Below are 19,067 nucleotides of genomic sequence, written 5' to 3' on the forward strand. Positions count from 1 at the left end.
GAATAGCAGCACATTTGAAAAACAAAATTCCCCTCTGTAAAAAACCAACAAAGGAAGCTGTAAGCCAGAGATGATAGTGATTTAATCATCAACCTTTTTCCCCTGGAAAATATCAGTGGTTCAAATCCATTAGAAATAAATCGTAAGCTAAATAGTGATTTTGTGGTTTGGTAAAGTACAAAAAAAAGCATCACATGTTTCCAGGATTGTAGGTTGTGCAGTTTGACATCAAAAGCTTGTGTTCCCCGAACAGGAATTTCTAGAAGCTGCAGATATGTCAGAGTTTATGCAAATGTAGCAACACTTTTTAACAACACGCTTAAGCTGCATGGCTGAGAAGATTATATATGATGATGGTCTGGTTCAGATTGCTGTGATAAATTTCCGATCATGGGTATAATTTGCAGAATGTTGTCAGCCATAAATAAGACGTTGAAAAATCATTTGCAATACTAAATCAAGCAAACGTATAGGGCTCGAGTTCGCTTTCCTTCAGTTAAGCAGCATTTTTGCTTATTGTAGATTAATAGACCAAGGACAAGGACGACACGGCATGTTCAAAGTTTGTGTAAAAGATTATCATATACTTATAAAACTACAAAAGCTCTTTTGTTTTAGGATATTCCAGTCATGCCTTCACTTTTATGAGCTGTAATAATAAAAAAAATGTTATTATGATAAATAAATATAAAAATAAGCTGGATAGTCTGTCACTTTTGACTAACTGTTTGATGTTCGATTAGTTTTAATTAATATGCTTTAGATTTTATTTTAAAGATATGTGCAGTTGGGTGATTAAATGAATATAAACTTATCCAACAGATTTACACTATGATTGCTATATCATATTAATAATTCTGAATGTTGTTCTTGAAATGAGTAAAGAAGTCTTTTGCGGTCAAACGTTTGTAGTTCTTCGGTGTTGTATTATTATGAGTCACACATTTTTTTTCAGTGTATTAATTTTTTTCAGTGTGTTTTTTACAGATCAGGAACGTTTTTTAGTGTTTTTGCCTACAGTTATTTGTTTTGAACTCCTTGTCAAAAAAGACATTGGTTACTCGTGGATAGCTCCACACAGATTTCCCAGAGATGGGTTGCGGCTGGAAGGGCATCCGCTGCGTAAAAACTTGCTAGATAAGTTGGCGGTTCATTCCGCTGTGGCGACCCCAGATTAATAAAGGGACTAAGCAGACAAGAAAATGAATGAATGAGGTCCACAGAGAACCTGCGCTCGCAAAAATCCAACAGAAAAAAAGGTTTCTACAAATTTTTGAGCCCATCATTCAATCAATTTATGTTGGGTTCCACACAATCCATTTATGTTGTTGCAAAATCAAGAAATCAAGGTAACTTTGTTTTTACAAGTTTAAGTGGATTGAACATAAATAAATTAAGTTGTCCCCAAAAACTCAAGAATTGTGTTGTTACAGCTCATTTTAAATAAGTAGCTTAAACAAACAGTTAACATAAGTCATTTCGTAAGTGTGTAATATTTATTTTTATATTAATTTCAGTAATATTATCGAATAATATGCAAATTTTATATGATTTATGTTTAAAACATTTTGTAAAGTAATATTAGCACTGTTAGCACTGTCACACCACAGTAAGGGTGCTTTCACACCTACACTTTTGTTTCGGAACCTGTCTCGTTTGCCCAGTTAGCGCGGTTCGTTTGACATATGTGAATCCACCAATCGCACTCGGACACGCACCAAAACAATCGCTCCGAGATCGCTTGAATGAGGTGGTCTAGGCTTGATTGAAACAAACTCTGGAGCGGTTCGATTGTTGTGAGAAAGCGAGATCTGAGCCCGGTTATATCACAGTGTATTATGGATATGGCATACAGCTATATGAAGAGAGATTTATAATTCAATGGCGGGAGGTCATTCAACAGACATCCCAAGTCTCCCAGAAGTTTCGTTAGTCTCCCACAAATGCACTGAGTCTCCCGGATGCCCGCAAACGAGTGATAATCTCCCGGAAATCGCGCATCTCCCTCCCGGTCCTCAGATACGTCGCGCACCCTTCTCACCCCTCCCCACCTCATCCATCCTCGCTCTTCAGACGCGTCGCGCGCACCCTGTCAAACACCACCAATCCGCTACCACCCCCTGACATATGAGTGTGACTTGTTTTAGCTATTTTGGTCCTTTTAGAAACTTTGCCGTGTGAAAGCGAACCGCACCAAGAACAAAGAGCAACATTGTATCAATTTTAATCCCTGTTTGGGAACAACTGAATCATTTCACAGGTTTGAAAGCACCCTAAGAAGGTCGCTGGTTCAAGTCCCATCCGGGCCAGGTGGCATTTCTGTGTGGAGTTTGCATGTTCTCCCCATGTTTTCTCCTCTGTATAGGTGTTTCCTAGAGTTGAGTTGTGGCTAAAAGGGTATCCACCAGCAGAAACAATGTCACCACATAACATATCCTAGAGTAATTGGCGGTTCATTCCATTGTGCTGATCTGAAATAAGGGACTAAGCCGAAGGATAGTGAGTGATCTATTCTGTCTTTATAGTAGATACGTGACCTTATATACATTTCTGGAGATGGTGAAACACGTCTCAGGAGGAGCTACGTTTTTTTTTTTTTTGCAGTTTTCGGTTTCAGTATTCCACCAGGAGCCGCTGTGTACGCTTTTTCAGATCTCCAATTTCTCTCACAAGTGCCATTCGCACCTGTGTTCTCATGTAATCCACCAGAGGCCACTGTGGACTGACTGACTTACTGACTGAGCAACCGATAGATCCCCCACCCTCGCCCTTACCTAAACCCGACCAATAGTGTTTTAAATAACTCTGCTGGACAAACTGGTAGTGGGAAAGCCGTCCATGCGGAGGTAAGGGGTCAGCTGGTAAGCAAGAAAAGGAACAGCATCATACTGCCCCATAGCGTAGTTTTTTAAAGATGAAATGCAGCCATACATACCCTTGGCTACATAATTCATAATCTCCAGAAATGTACATAGGGCTACGTTTTCAGAATGAGCCTATGTTGGGTATATTGGTCACACGTTACAATAGGTTTTCATTAGTAAATGGATTTATTTACATGAACTAATAATCAGGAAGACTTGTACAGCATTTATAAATCATATATAAACATTTACCAATCCGTTAATAAAATCTAGATTCATGCTTGTTAACATTATAGGTAATGCACTGTAAGTTCATGAACAGCTTTATTTCCACCGACTAATGGTAACAAAGATGAGGAAAATCTGTAATTAATGTTTTGTTCATTGTTTGTTCATGTTGGTAAATAGACTGACTAGCATTAACTAATACAAGCTTATCGTAAAGTGTTACCGATATGAGAGACCTTCTGTGATTTTGTTTACCAAACAAGTTGTTCTAATCGGATTGTAAATGCAAATAAAATGCAAGAAGTTATTAATGTTTTTATTTTTATGTGTTCAGTTTTACGTTCATTCATTCATCATTCATTTCTTGTCGGCTTAGTCCCTTTAATAATTCGGGGTCGCCACAGCGGAATGAACCGCCAACTAATCCAGAACGTTTTTACGCAGCGGATGCTCTTCCAGCAGCAACCCATCTCTGGGAAACACCCACACACACACTCATTCACACATACACACTCATACACTACGGACCCAATTCACCTGTTACGCATGTCTTTGGACTGTGGGGAAAACCGGAGCACCCGGAGGAAACCCACGTGAATGCAGGGAGAACATGCCAACTGAGCGGAGGCCCGAACAATGACCCAGCGACCTTGCTGTAAGGCGACAGCACTACCTACTTTGCCACTGCTTCGCCCGTTTTACGTTCATGTACTCTTTAAATAATTCTGTATACATTTGCAAATAAATGAAAAGCACAGAATTAAAGGGAAAAAAAGTCCACAGATTGTCTGGCCCCGCTCATAGGCACATCTCTTATTGTTTTGACATTGCCAAGATTTTCTGACTCCCCATGAGAGCAAATAAAACGGAAAAACATGATAATAGATTAAGCTGAGAACAGGAAAAACTGATAATAGTGGAATTTACTCTGAATTTTGGCTTGATTGTGTGACAGTAAGTACCATGCTGACTCGTACATTGTGCTGTGATTTGTGCATCTAAATAGGCTAATGAATTGTTTTGCTGTTCCAAAAATGCTAAATTATTATGAAAACCTTCTCACAAATCTGAAATATGTGATGTTAAGATCCATAATTTTGACATCAGCCTAACGCCATTATTTTCTTTGTAATATTCCATGTAGTGACGAGGAAGGAAATCTCTCTCCATAGCAAATAAACAGTTTAAGGTCAGTAGGAACAGTGGGTGGGAAGTCTTCTGGAATGACTCAAAGAATCCCCTAATTCTCCTTTTAAAGCAATCTCTCGCAGGAAAATCCTGTGCGTGTTTTGTTTGTGTGGGAGGGTCTGTTTGCACATTTTTTGTGAGTGGGTGGGTGTGTGGAATAGTAGGGAGAGTGAGAAAACTGAGCGCAGAGGAGTGTGATTTCACACACGTGTTTGTGTGTACGACTGGATGAGGACAGGATGGTAAAGGGAGGCTATAGCATAAAATGCATTTGTATGTGTGGAGGAGCAAATGTTTGCGTTTGTGTTTTGCATTGTGACAACAGATGCTAAATATGTCTATTTTTGCATGCATAACGTATGTGTTTGTGTCAGAAGAAACACACACACACACACACACACACACAGAGACACACACACACACAGGAGCGCCTGCAGATTCACGATCTGTACGCTCTGTCTGTAGTGCTATGGATCCTTCTCACTGGATTTGATGTACTGAGACCTTTTTGCTGTGACACAAAATACACACATAAATCACAACTTTGGAACTAAAGGAGTTTTGCACACACTGATTTGTTGATTTAGGCATATCTTTACATCAAAGACATACAATATTTGCATCCTATAAGAATTTATGACAAATGTATAAGCATTGTTATTTAGATGATCCAAATCTGTTGATTTCATGATCACTTTTTAATTTGAAAATACTTGAGTGCAGACAATATATGCAGATTTTAATTTGTATTTATCAGCCAATGTGTGTTAAATAAATGCATATAGTAAAATTCTAGTGTTTGTAATGATTGAGAGAAAAAATAATAATTTGACATACTTTTTGTTCCATAACAAATTGTGGAATTGTGGAATTCCATAACAACTATGTACACATTATTTAACTTTTTTCTGCTGTGTCAAGTTTTCTATATTTCAACACTATTATTGAATAAAATATTTATAGTTTAAATGTATATATTCTACCTATTGATTGACTGTTCATTCAAAATGTTGTAAAATACATTTTGATGTTTATTTTCAGTTTAGCAATTTTATAGTTTGTGTTTTGTAATTTCTTACATAACATTGAAAATCTGTCATGCACCAAAATTGAAAATAGTTATTCCTGCATATACAGTTGAAGTCAGAATTATTAGCCTCTCTTTGATTTAGATTTTATTATTTTTTTTATATTTCCCAAATGATGTTTAACAGATCAAGGAAATTTTCACAGTATGTCTGATAATATTTTTTCTTCTGGAGAAAGTCTTATTTGTTTTATTTCGACTAGAATAAAAGCAGTTTTTAATTTTGTAAACAGTATTTTAATGGCAAAATAATTAGCTCCTGTAAGCAAAATTTTTTTTTTTTGATAAACAACAAAACAAACCATCATTATACAATAACTTGCCTAATTACTCTAACCTGCCTAGTTAACCCAATTAACACTGTTAAGCCTTTAAATGTCACTTTGAGCTGAATAAAAATGTTTTTTTACTGTCATCATTCATTCATTTTCTTGTCTGCTTAGTCCCTTTATTAATCCGGGGTCGCCACAGCGGAATGAACCGCCAACTTATCCAGCAAGTTTTTACGCAGCAGATGCCCTTCCAGCCGCAACCCATCTCTGGGAAATTACTGTCATCATGGCAAAGATAAATTAAATCAGTAATTAGAGATGAGTTATTAACACTATTATGTTTGGAAATGTGTTGAAGAAATCTTCTCTTCGTTGAACAGAAATTGGGGGAAAAAATAAACAGTGAGGCTAATAATTCAGGGGGCCAATAATTCTGACTTATATTTTTCTTCTGCTACTTTGTGACTCTTTAACAGTGGCATTCCTTCCATATATACAGTAGGGAAAATAAGTATTAAACACGTCATGTTTTTTTCCTGTTGACAAGGAATTGAATCAGATTTTGAAAAAAAAAAAAAACAATAAAACAAAAAAATAAAAATAATTAGTTATGCGTAAAAACAATGAAATGACACAAGGACAAAGTACTGAACTACTGAAATATCTTTAATACTTTATGTAAAAGGCTTTTTTGGGGACGGCAGCTTGAAGACGTCTCTCATATTGAAAATGAAGTCATGCATTGCTCAGGTGTGAGTGACTTCATCAGAGTGTAAAAATCTTGATGGTTCTGTGGGTCTCGTCTGTCAAATCTGATCTTAAATTTGTATTTTGTAGTTTCCTTGGCTTTGTTTTGAATTATTGTCTTGCAAAATTGTCCACCCTGGTTTCATATTTATCATCCTGACAAAGTAGATGTTGGACCGAAGCAGGTAACATTAATTTACCATGATGAAGGGCAGAGGGTTTTTGAAGAACTACTGAGAGATTTTAGCTGCTGTCTGGGCGTTCACTGCCTTTCTACAGCTCCCTTTCTTCATGGGTTCAATACTTTTCCCTGTGTCATTTCATTTTATTACACATAATTTAATTTGCGATCTGAATAGATTTGTTTTCTTTGCAGATTTCTTTGGTTGTTACCAACATCCAGGGAAAATTTCAAGTAAACTGCATCTTTAGAAATATGTTTTCCCTGCTGTATATAATATACGTACCACATTCCCTTTATATAATCTGTTTTATAACTTTCAAATTATAATTAATGAGCATTAGTGTTGTTAAAATTATTAATAAAATTAATTTAAAATAGTTTTTTTTTTTTGCTCTGGAAATCTAAAACATTGAATTAAACTTGCATCAAGACTAACAATGCACCAAGATGTTCAACAAATGTGATTTTCAGTGTGTCTTTTAAGCAATATACTGTAGGTAATTTGTTTTTGTTTTTTTATTTGACTTTAGATTAATGCACTTTGATTAATTTTCAGAAAAGTACACTATATTGGAAAAAGTAGGTTGAATGTTTCCTTATTGTATATGTTTTCTGAAATTCATTTTGCACATAAATGTGCTTGGGTTATTTATTAGAACACTCATGGTCTACTGTTTTCAGCAATCTTTATGTACTGTATTTTATCTATATAATGATGATATAATCTAAATATCTGCATATATATGGATGTCATTATGTCTTTTACATATACAGGTACACATCACTATTTTTTGATTTCAATATTTTTAATATTAGAAATTTTCACAGACATTTACTTGAAAATACACTTTTTTTAAACATAAACATAAAACTTGCATTCAAACAATTAGACATTTGAAAAAATAAATAAAATAAAGTAATAATTAAAAAAAAACAAAGAAACAACAGTCATAAAAATAATAATAAAAAATAAAGAAATAATGAAATAAACATGCATTCCCCCAACCAACCACCCACCAGTGCTATCCAACAATAAACGTAGGTACTAAAGGCATAGTAAACATATTAATCACAAGTTTGTAAAATGGAAATAAAAGGAGACCAAATTTTTTTCAAATAACAAAACCTTGTATGTTTGGGTATATATGATTTTTTTCCAGATGTAGTGTAACTGTTAACTCTGTCAGCCATAATTTAAGACTTGGAACTCATCCAAAACAAAAGGATGAGTTTTTGGGCAGAAATCAACCCATATGAAACAATTAGTTGTTTTATCCGTGTAAGTCTCAAAAATTCTTCGGAAACTCCAAATATAATTAATATAGGATCTGGATCAATCGGAATGTCTAATGTAACTGAAAAAACTTGAAATATTTTGTTCCAGAAAGTCTGTAATTTGAGACACATAACATAGGTATGAGCACATCACTATTTCTACTATTTAGAAATATTTGTACTCTTAGAGCAGTGTCTCCCCAATTACTATACTGACAACATGGTACTTTCTCTTTAAATGTCTCTCTGACTCTTTTTTTTTCTTGTTACAGGTTGTTGTGAAGAGAAGCAAACAAAACCTCAAAAAGCCAATTAAACGGGAAAATACAAAAAAGACAAAAGGGTAAAAGGAAACAGTTGCCAAACAAAAAAAAAAAAAGATGAGGCCACCAAAGAAACAGAGAGGACGATCCCCTTTATCGGCAAGAGGAAAAGGAACAAGAAAACGAGGAGGCAAACTTGACGGACATTCACAAACAACACCGCCTGCACCTTCACATCAGAAATACACTCCGTCCAAAGAAGATAGCTCTCAGGACAAGCAAATCAAGAGTAGCAACATGACAAACAGTGAGGGGTTAAAAGAGCAAATCAAAGAAAGGACAATGGAAACCTCGAAGTCTGAAGAAAATGCAGGAGTCGGGAATAAAGCAAAAAGCCCCAAGAACATTAACACCAACAATTTAACAGATAACACAGACTCAATCAAAATAGCCAGCAATGCACATGAAAATTCACATAGTAATAGCACAGACATATGTAACACAAACACTCAAAACCTTACTAGCACAAACAGTAAAAGTAGCAACCAACATACAAACAGCACTGCTAGCAATACACAGAATACAAATAATATAGGCAACAGTTTAAATAAAAGCAGCTCTTTAAGTGCCAACCACACTTCCACCACACTCTCCAGTCGAAAGACAGCTACTTTCAAAGCAAGGGTGCCCAAGAAGAAATATATGTATGAACATCAAGCTACAAGTACCTCTCCCATTAGTTCAAAACCTGTAACCCAGCTCACTCTTCATATCAACCATCTAGGTTCTCCGCAAAATTCCATTTCTCAGAACACTACTCCTGTAATCAGAAATGATTTATTTAAAGCCAATACTTCTGATCTGGATGATAGTGGGAATAGTAGAAGTAGACTAGAAATAGCCAATATAGCAAGCACAGAGACTTCAAAAGGAGACAGAATTATGGGTGACATGTTAAAAAGTGAGGTGCCTTCTGAAGTAGAAAAAGTGATCCAAATGGTGGAAGCAGATGGATATGGGGAGCAAGCCCCAAATTCTGTGCGTTCATCATCCACAGACACAGCCAGTGAACACTCTGTGGATCTGGAGGTGCTTGAGCCCTCTTGTATGCAACTAAATTCAGGGAACCATGTAAGAGCATCAAGAAGATTTAACCCATTGAACAATTCAACGCTGTCTGTTGTCCTGTCTCCCAATCACACACAAGTTGAACAGGAAGGGTCTGCAACAGTAGCCGAAACCCTAGCTAAAGGACTGAAAAACCAAAGGGTGCTTGCACGAAGACGACCAAGACGTAGTTTAAAAGAAGATGAGAAGTTAGTTAAGGAATGTATATTTATATGTGGTGTGGTGAGAGGGTCCAATAAAGAGCAGTTGAATGTAGAGTTGCAGATTAATGGGGAGGGGACACTCCTCTCGTATCCATTCCATACATTAGTAAGTCGTCCACACCAACCCATTGACCTCATTTTAGACGCCCCACCCCCAGGAAATGAACTTGTGGAGGTTGGGACGCGTGTATGTGTGCCTTATGGAGGAGATAAAGAAAAAGAGTGGTACAGAGAAGGTGTGGTTGCTCAGGTAGACTCTCATTCAGCTTGTCCCTACATGGTGCTTTTGCAGGAGGAGCAAAAGAAGGAGAGGTGCAGCAAGGTGGAGACCAAACAGACATCAAGTAGTGTATGGGTTGCCCGCCAGAACTTGCGCCTCCTTGTTCCACCATGGGATGGGGTTATGAGAGAAAAAGAAAGAGAGGAGAGAGAGCACAGAGAGGAGATTGAAGTTGAAAGGGAACTATGTCAGTTAAGTGAGGGAATGGATTTGGTAACTGCAGGTCCACCTAGGGAGAATTGCAGATTCCCATCTCCAGACACAGGGGCTCATCGTTATGAAAGCACACTTTCATCTTCCACGTCACCAGCAGTTGTGATGGTAGCAAACAATATGTTTGGCTTAGCATCTAGGGGGGAGAATGAGGGAACTGAGAATAGGGAAAGAGTTAGAGAACGAGAACATGAGCGAAAGCAATTGCAGACTCCAGAAGTGGACATGGAGGTTTTGCGACTTAACATGGCACCACTTAGAGATAGTGGAGGACCTCTAGTCTCAGGAGGACCAAAAACAGGAGCTCCTAATCAGCACAGACAAATTCTTTCCAAACCTCCTGGGTATCCGAGTCCTATCACAGTGGTGCGAGGCATCTCTGGGACAACTTTAGGAAGTCCACAGCCAACCCCTTCATCTGTAGTTTTAGGGTCAGATGGAGGTAACAGTCACCATATCTCACCCTCTGTGCCTCCTTCCCCCAGCTCCAGAGGTTCTTTGACACCTCTGGAAAAGACTCCTACTCCTTCACAGACCTCCACCCCAGTTCCAGGGAGTTCTGCCTCCTCTGCTTCTTCCTCAAGGTCAAGGACACCTTTGTCAGCTGTCCAACAGAAATATAAGAAAGGCGATGTAGTTTGTACACCCAATGGAATCCGTAAGAAGTTCAATGGAAAGCAGTGGCGGAGGTTGTGTTCACGAGAAGGCTGCATGAAAGAGTCCCAGCGTCGAGGCTACTGTTCTCGTCACCTCTCTATGCGTACCAAAGAAATGGAGGGAGCAGTTGGAGAGAGAGGAAGTGGAGGAGGTGGAGAGAGTAGCTCGGGGACTGTGACCCCTTCAGACTTGAGGGGTCGTGCCAGCAGTGAATTTGAATGGGATGAGACTTCTCGAGATAGCAGTGAGACAAGCAGCCGAGGCACTGACTCTCGTCCACGTCTTGGCTTGCCATCGCTGCTTCCTCAGGATTTCTCTCGTTTTGACTTTGATGAATGTGAGGCTGCAACTATGCTGGTATCTCTGGGTTCAAGGTCTGTGACTCCTTCATTTTCACCAATTTCAAATCAGTCCCCATTCTCACCTACACCTTCTCCGTCAGCTTCACCACTTTTTGGCTTTCACCCTGCAAATTTCAGTCCAATTACAGCCTCTCCAGTTTTGCCTCATCGCCGCCACAAACATCCCAGTGGCACCAACAGTGGTCTCCCAAAACATGGAACAGGGGGCACAGAAAGGGAGAAGGATAGACACTTGTCTGGTATAGTGCCATCATTCCACCCCAATCTAACCTTCACTGTACCTATGAGCCCAGGCAAACGCAGGACGGATGCCCCTCCTCCCCCAGTTCCACTATTACAGGAATATACCAAGCCTGATCAGGAACAAAGCTGTCGTGACCCTTCTCTTGTAACCAACCTTTGCATTATCTCTCCTCAGACCACTACTGTCACACACCCCCAAAGACTGCTTTCAACCACTGCCTCTTCTTCACCAGCTTCTCCCCTAAGCCTAGAATCAGGTTCACAATGCACCATTTCCCAGCAGCCTTTGAGAGACTCTCCAGTAATAGTGAGAAATCCTGAGGTTCCTTTAATAAAGTTTACAGAACTCCCACTGGCTAGAGTTGCAGAGGTGGACAGGACCAGTTTCACAGAAAACAGCCAAACTGGTGTACATCCAGAGACAGGTCTAAAGGTTCCTGTTCCAATTAATGCTGCTTCCACTAATGGCTCTGTCCTACTGCAGAATCCCACTTCAACTCTTGTTCTAGTGTCTACTACCTCTTCCATTCCAAACCCAAACCCTGCAGGTCTACCTACGCAACCTAGCGCCACCTTAGCCTGCATATCAGTGCCTAGCCCTGTTTCAGGGGCTGGTCTAATTGGTGCAGGTGATGGAGGGGGACAAGATAAGAGTTGCCCAGTGACACTCCAGCAGCCGGTTCCTTGTCACCCTGCTCCTACTGCCCTGCTGCCACTCATTCTTCCCACAGAGACCTTACATCCTGTGCCATGCAAAGACATCATCATGGGGCGACCTGGAACAGGTAAGAGAATTTGATATTTACATTTAAAGCTAACAGTAAGGTTTAAGCTGTGCTTTGCTGCAATGTTGTTTTGCTATGCTTACATAAACACACACACACACACACGATTGTGAATGTGTGTAAGCCTGATTTAATGAAAAATTTAAATACAAACTATTTAGAGACTATTTAAAGGCTGAAGTAATTTTTCACTTGGTAATTCTTGTTGGTCACTTTTGTTGGTCATTTGAAACCTTTCCTTCTGTTGAGAAATGTTTATGTCAGTGGTTATTAAGGCTGTTTGTTAGAAGCACTGACTGAATTTTATTTTATTTTGTTTTGCAAAATAAAAAAATGCATACAAATTTGGAAGGATAAAAGGAAAACTTAACAGCATATACATTTTTGACTACTAACTATCCTTAACATACCATAGTTATGGAAATTACTTGGGTATTGAATAAAAATCAACACGCTGAAATCAATATTTTACTTTTACACAATTATAGCCAAGAGAGAAGTACAGATGGGCCATGATATGAAATCAATGTGATAGTGTGTCTTACAAAATACATACACTCACTGGCCACTTTATTAGGTACACCTGTCCAACTGGTCATTAACGCAAATTTCAAATCAGCCAATCACATGGCAGCAACTCAATGCAATGAGGCATATGGTCATGGTCAAGACGATCTGCTGCGGTTCAAACAAAGCATCGGAATGGGTAAGAAAGGTGATTGAAGTGATTTTGAACGTGGCATGGTTGTTGGTGCCAGACGGGCTGGTCTGAGTATTTCAGAAACTGCTGATCTACAGAGATTCTCACGCACAACCATCTCTAGGGTTTACCGAGAATGGTCCGAAGAGAAAATATCCAGTAAGTGGCAGTTCTTTAGGCACAAATGCCTTGTTAAAGCCAGAGGTCAAAGGAGAATGGCCAGACTGGTTTGAGCTGATAGAAAGGCAAAAGTAACTCAAACAGCTTCTTTTAACACGCAACCGATCCAACCTTGGGACGGACGGGCCACAGCAGCAGAAGACCACACCGACTGCCACTCCTGTCAACTAAGAACAGGAAACTGAGGCTACAAACAGGTTAACCAAAATTAGAAGATTGAAAAAACATGGCCTGGTCTGATGAGTCTCAATTTCTGCTGCGACATTCAGATGGTAGGGTCAGAATTTGGTGTCAACAACATGAAAGCATGGATTTATCTTGCCTTGTAGCAACGGTTGGTGGTGGTGGTGTAATAATGTGGGAGATATTTTCTTGGCACACTTTGGGCCAATCTTCACATTGTATCCATCTTCTTTTGGCTACTTCCAGCAGGATAAAATGCCATGTCATATTCTATGTCATAAAGTGTGAATCATCTCAGGCTGGTTTCTTGAACATGAAAATGAGTTCACTGTTCTCAAATGGCCTCCACAGTCACCAGTTCTTAATCTAATAGAGCACCTTTGGGATGTGGTGGAACGGGAGATTCGCATCATGGGCGTGCAGCCGACAAATCTGCAGCATCTGCGTGATGCTGTAACGTCAATATGGACCAAAATCCTAAGGAAAATTTCCAGTACCTTAATAAATCTATGCCACGGAGGATTAAGGCAGTTCTAAAAGCAAAAATGGGTTTAATCCAGTATTAGTGAGGTGTACCTAATAAAGTGGCCAGTGAGTGTATGGCACTGAAAACACATTCAAACTTTAGAATGCTGACATTTTTAAGCGCTGTAAAACATGAATTCTTTTTGGATAATGTATGTATTCCCATTACATTCTGCATTTGTTTTGTAATAATGAAACACTTGGCTTGTATGACAAAATAGCATTTAAGCATGCAATTATTTCTTCAGAGATTGATTAGAAATGAGTTGAGAGAGCCACAACAAAGTTGTATACTAAAAAAGTATGTTTAATATCGAATATAAGTTTAATATCAAATAATTTTACTTGCAAATTTTTTTATTTTAAAATACTAACATTTTTTTGTTTCCATGTATATACACATGTATATACACTTGATTTATCAATGTTTTATACTGATGCAAAGAAGATGATGCTTTTGCTTTTGCTTTTTGCTTTTGCTTGCTAAGTAGTATTTGAATTTCCCTGCATTTTTCCCTTTATCTCAATACTCATTCATTCATTTATTCAATTTATTTTCGGCTTAGTCCCTTTATTAATCTACCCACTGCGCCACCATGTCGCCATCTCAATACTCTTGAAATACTAATACATCAAGCACATTTTAACATGGTGAAAATCAGTCACTCAGCATGCTCTTTCCATCACCATTCCTCACATGGTGTCTTTTAATTGTGGGGAAATGTTAGGCTTTGCACCACATCCATTGCTTTGAAATCTGACTTAAAAGCCCAGTCTTGGATCGGACTGTAGCAGCTGGATCACTTTTGCCTCGTTCTCAGCTAAAAAAATTAAAAAAAGTGTGCTGTAGATACTGCGAATGAAATCGTTTGACACTTTGTGACAATAGTGACTCAAGTGCCCTTGTGATAAAAGTTTTGATGTACAGACTCATTTCATATAAACAGTTGGATGTAACTTCCTGGTAATTTAACAGTTCACTGGTAAATTCATGCAAATGTATTTACCGCATAATAATTGATGGGTTTGTTTTAGTTTAGTTCTGACTCCTTTGAAATGCTCTTTAGTCTTTATTTTCACATCCGTACTGCGCAATGATATTTATTTATTTATTTATTTTAATTAATGTTTTGATTTTGATTTATTTAGAAACTATTTTGAATTTAATTTAGTCATCCACATGAAAATACCATTGTGATTTTGACCTCATAAGGGCAAGTGTTTTTGCTCATATTTTAAAACACATACACACACACACACACACACACACACACACACACACACACACACACACACACACACACACACAAACAAATGCTTTGTTCTAAATGAGATTCTAACATAACCAAAAGTGTAATTTATCATTTTTAGTGCTCATAAAAACATCACAGAAAACTGAAGTTTTGTTTTTAAAATATATCAAAACTCTGAATTTCTAGATTAATGTACCTACACTGCAAAAAAAAAAAGATTTTCTTACTTTGATTTTTTTGTCTTGTTTCTAGACCAAACATAAAAATATTCTTATAGCAAGAAGACTAGCCTTAGACGTTTCTAGACTAGCAAAACATATAGTCTTGTTTTCAGAAATAATATTCCAAATTGAAGTGAGTTTTTCCTTAAAACAAGCAAAATAATCTGCCAGTGGGGAAGCAAAATAATCTTATGTCAAAATGAAAAACAAGATTATTTTGCTTACCCTTTTGTCAGATTATTTAACTTGTTTTAAGGAAAAACTCACTTAATATTGTCATTTTATTTCTGAAAACAAGACAATATGTTTTGCTTGTCTAGAAAATGCTTCTTGATATAAGAATGTTTGGATATTTGGACTAGAAACAAGACAAAAATAAATTTTTAACAATTCCCTCTTAAAATTGAGGTTAGAACTGTGCTGTCTGCTTTTTGTTGTTCATTTGTTGGTTTCAGGAATTCATACTTTGGCATTAATAGCAGGTAGCTGTGTTCTGTTGGCTCTTTGAATTTGCAGTGTGTTTGTAATCCTCAGTTCTGTAATAGCGGGTTCGATTAGCACTGGTCATTGCACCTGCATTGCTGTTTTTAGCACAATTTTCAAAACAACCATTTTAAGCTTGCCAATTGCAATGAAAAAGTTACAAAAAAACAATGTGTGTCTATGTGTGTGTGTGTGTGTGTGTGTGTGTGTGTGTGTGTGTGTGTGTGTGTGTGTGTGTGTGTGCGTGTGTGTGCGTGTGTGAGCGCGCTTCAAATTAGCAGTGATCAAAAGTGTGTATAATGTGTTTGAGGGAAAGGGAGTGTGTGTATATGTGAAATGACTAGAAGGCCCTTGTAAAAATGAGGCCTGATCTTGTAGGCCTGTCTTTACACGCAGGCTTTGAAACAGACATTAATTTATACGGAGATACACTCACACACACACACACACACACACACACACACACACACACACACACACACACACAAACACACACACACACACACACACACACACACACACACACACACACACACACACACACACACACACACACACACACACACACACACACACACACACACACACGCACTCAGTTTGACAACATTGCAGACCTTCTAAAATTTTCCTTTATTTTTTAAATGAGAGAGACTTTGTCTTGCTGCATAGCTTAAACTGCAAATGTAATTAGTAAAATGTAAATGATAAATATTGAAAATAGAAATAATTCAGCTCTTAAAGCAAGTATTTGATGTTAATGACTGATCAAATTCAGCATTTACAATCTCATTCTTTTTCTTATTTGCTCATCAACAAATACATTGACAGTTTGCAGTGCTGGCCATATTCATAATCATTTAAAATATTCAGCAGCTATTTTTCAGTATTTCTGTTCTTTAATTGTTATTTAAGGGAACATTGCTTTCAATTCTGTATTTTTTCCTCTCTCTTTGTGTGTGTGTGTGTGTGTGTGTGTGTGTGTGTGTGTGTGTGTGTGTGTGTGTGTCTGTGTGTGTGTGTGTGTGTGTGTGCGTGTGTGCGTGTGTGTGTGTGTGTGTGTGTGTGTGTGTTGGCTAACAGCTTATATATACTAATTATCTGTGATTTTTTTATGATAAGTATTTATAAATACTTTTATTATAAAATGCACAAGGCTTTTTTAGTTTAGTTTAGAAGTTGAGCTATGGACTGAGGATGCGCTATAGAGTTTGTCCAGTATACTTTCCATCAGTATGCCTTAGGAAATTTTCTCTAAAATACGGAAGCCCTCTGTTCGGGTGTGAAACCATAAAATCCGAGCATTTTGGGGACAAATTTATACACAGATATGAAATGAAGGCCTAAAATTTCAAAAACATACAGCTGAAGTCAGAACAATTAGCCCCCCTGAATTCTGTTTATTTTTTCACACAATTTTTTCAACACGTTTCTAAACATAATAGTTTTAATAACTCATTTCTAATAACGTTTTTATTTTATCTTTGCCATGATGACAGTAAATAATATTTGACTAAATATGTTTCAGGACACTTCTATACAGCTTAAAGTGACATTTAAAGGCTTAACTAGGTTAATAAGGTTAACTAGGCAGGTTAGGGTAATAAGGGAAGTTTTTGTATAATGATGGTTTGTTCTCTAGACTATCGAAAAAAATATAGCTTAAAGGGGCTAATAATTTTGACCGTAAAATGTTCTTTAGAAAATAAAAAAAATGCTTTCATTCTTGTCGAAATAAAACAAATAAAACTTTCTCCAGAAGAAAAAACTGTGAAAAAAAAATTTGAAAATTTTCTTGCTCTGTTAGACATCACTTGGGAAATATTTAAAAAAGAAAGAAAAATCAAACAGGGGCTAATAATTCTGAATTCAACTGTATATCTTGGTTGTATATTATTCATAATCTGTTACATATTAAGACAGTAAAACACCCATGTCCCAGTCTATATAGTAAATATATAGATATATGTGAGTGTGTGTGTGTGTGTGTGTGTGTCTGTGTCTGTGTGTTTGTGCCACTGTGCTTGCATTCACTATACAGTTTGGGGACAAAATGTCTCTACGAGGGGAGTAGTGCTCGAACTGCTATACTGACTTTATTTTTGCTTGTAAATGCTATATGTTTTAAACATGTAAAATAGCAAAATGTTTTTTGTGAGTGTGTAGGGTAACAGAATATGGTTTAAAAAGTATAAAAGTCATTATATCAATGAAAAGTCTGCATTAAAGAGTTTTACACACACACACACACACACACAAACACACACACACTCACACACACACACACACACACACATACATGTGCATGTACTTTTATATACATACACTTTTATACAGTACTCAGCATAATTGAGTAAACCCCATTTTGAAAATGAATATTTTGATTAATTTCTCAGTGAATATGGGTTAAATATATTGGTGCATTTACATAAAACAGATTTATTAAACAGATACATTTATTAAAATAATATTTTAGTCACAGAACATCTTTAGAAATGGAAAGGTAATACATTTAAATTCAAAATATTGAAAAAGCTCATTAAAAACTCCAACATTTCAACACAATTGTATATATTTTTGTTTCTCTTGATTTTTGCTATTTTTGAAAATGTTATTTAATAATTTTCTTTAACATTTAAATTTGGGCTACTTATTTTTGAACCAATATTGAAAGTTATTTTGTTAGATAAGCTCCAGATTCGGCTTCAGTACTGACTAACCTAATGTATCTGCACAAATATAATATTGTAAAGCTCCCTATGGAAAATATTCATTTCAGTAAGACAATTGTGGGGGGTGTGCTCATATATGCTGAGCACTGTATGTGTGTGTGTGTGTGTTTCAGTGGTTTTAGACTAAAAATGTTTGTTTTAGACTGAATGTCATTGCTGTTATTGTACATTATCTAAAGAAATCCTAAAAATAAATGCAACCGATTGATTTGGAGGTCATATAAGAAGTTTTACAGTAGAAAAAGAATCGTACGGTGCAAAGGTTCAATAGTGTGCTCATCACAGTACTGAATATCACACGGCATACATCTGAACGCAGTGATTACACTGTTTTAGAAGACAAAAAGAAACACTGCCAAACTGTCACAAACACAAATAATAATACAGAAAGTATCTTTATATCAATGCATTTGAATTACTGCAATCATCATGTTTATGTTGGCAGTTTTGAACTGATAAGAAAAACAGTTTGTTCTTGCTTCTGAATTTCTCTTCAACTCATCACTATAATTACACGTTTCATGGACTGTGCTTTTGTTATTTTGGGCTATAGTGTATTTCGATATGGCGTTTGCAATAGGTCTCTGCCTCAGTAGTGCGTGGGACATGATCTCTTCTGTTTATGTGCAGTTTTGAGTCGCCATCTGTCGTATAGTCCAACTCTGCAATGTTTATCTCTTATATGGCAGAATGGTGTCTCCCTTTTCATCATCGCTATATTTATTTTTATTTATATATATTTATATATTTTTTCCCTTTCAACCACTTAATTGTGTCAGTCTTCTCTAATCTTTTTCCTCACCTATTTGTCGCT

General features: G+C 37.1%; 1 protein-coding gene across 2 annotated transcripts in view; it reads left to right on the plus strand.

Annotated features, from left to right (window-relative positions):
* cicb (capicua transcriptional repressor b) overlaps positions 1-19,067 on the plus strand; it is a 68,725-nt gene that overhangs the window by 5,597 nt on the left and 44,061 nt on the right. For both annotated transcript variants that reach the window (XM_087286702.1, XM_087286703.1), the window contains exon 2: positions 8,118-11,979. In XM_087286702.1, coding sequence (XP_087142828.1) covers positions 8,226-11,979 — 3,754 coding nt within the window. In that variant the 5' untranslated portion in view covers positions 8,118-8,225. The remainder of the gene's footprint in view (positions 1-8,117; positions 11,980-19,067) is intronic.

The sequence above is a fragment of the Danio rerio genome, chromosome 16 (assembly GCF_052040795.2).
Source record: "Danio rerio strain M-AB ecotype USA chromosome 16, GRCz13ab, whole genome shotgun sequence".
Classification (NCBI taxonomy): domain Eukaryota; kingdom Metazoa; phylum Chordata; class Actinopteri; order Cypriniformes; family Danionidae; genus Danio; species Danio rerio.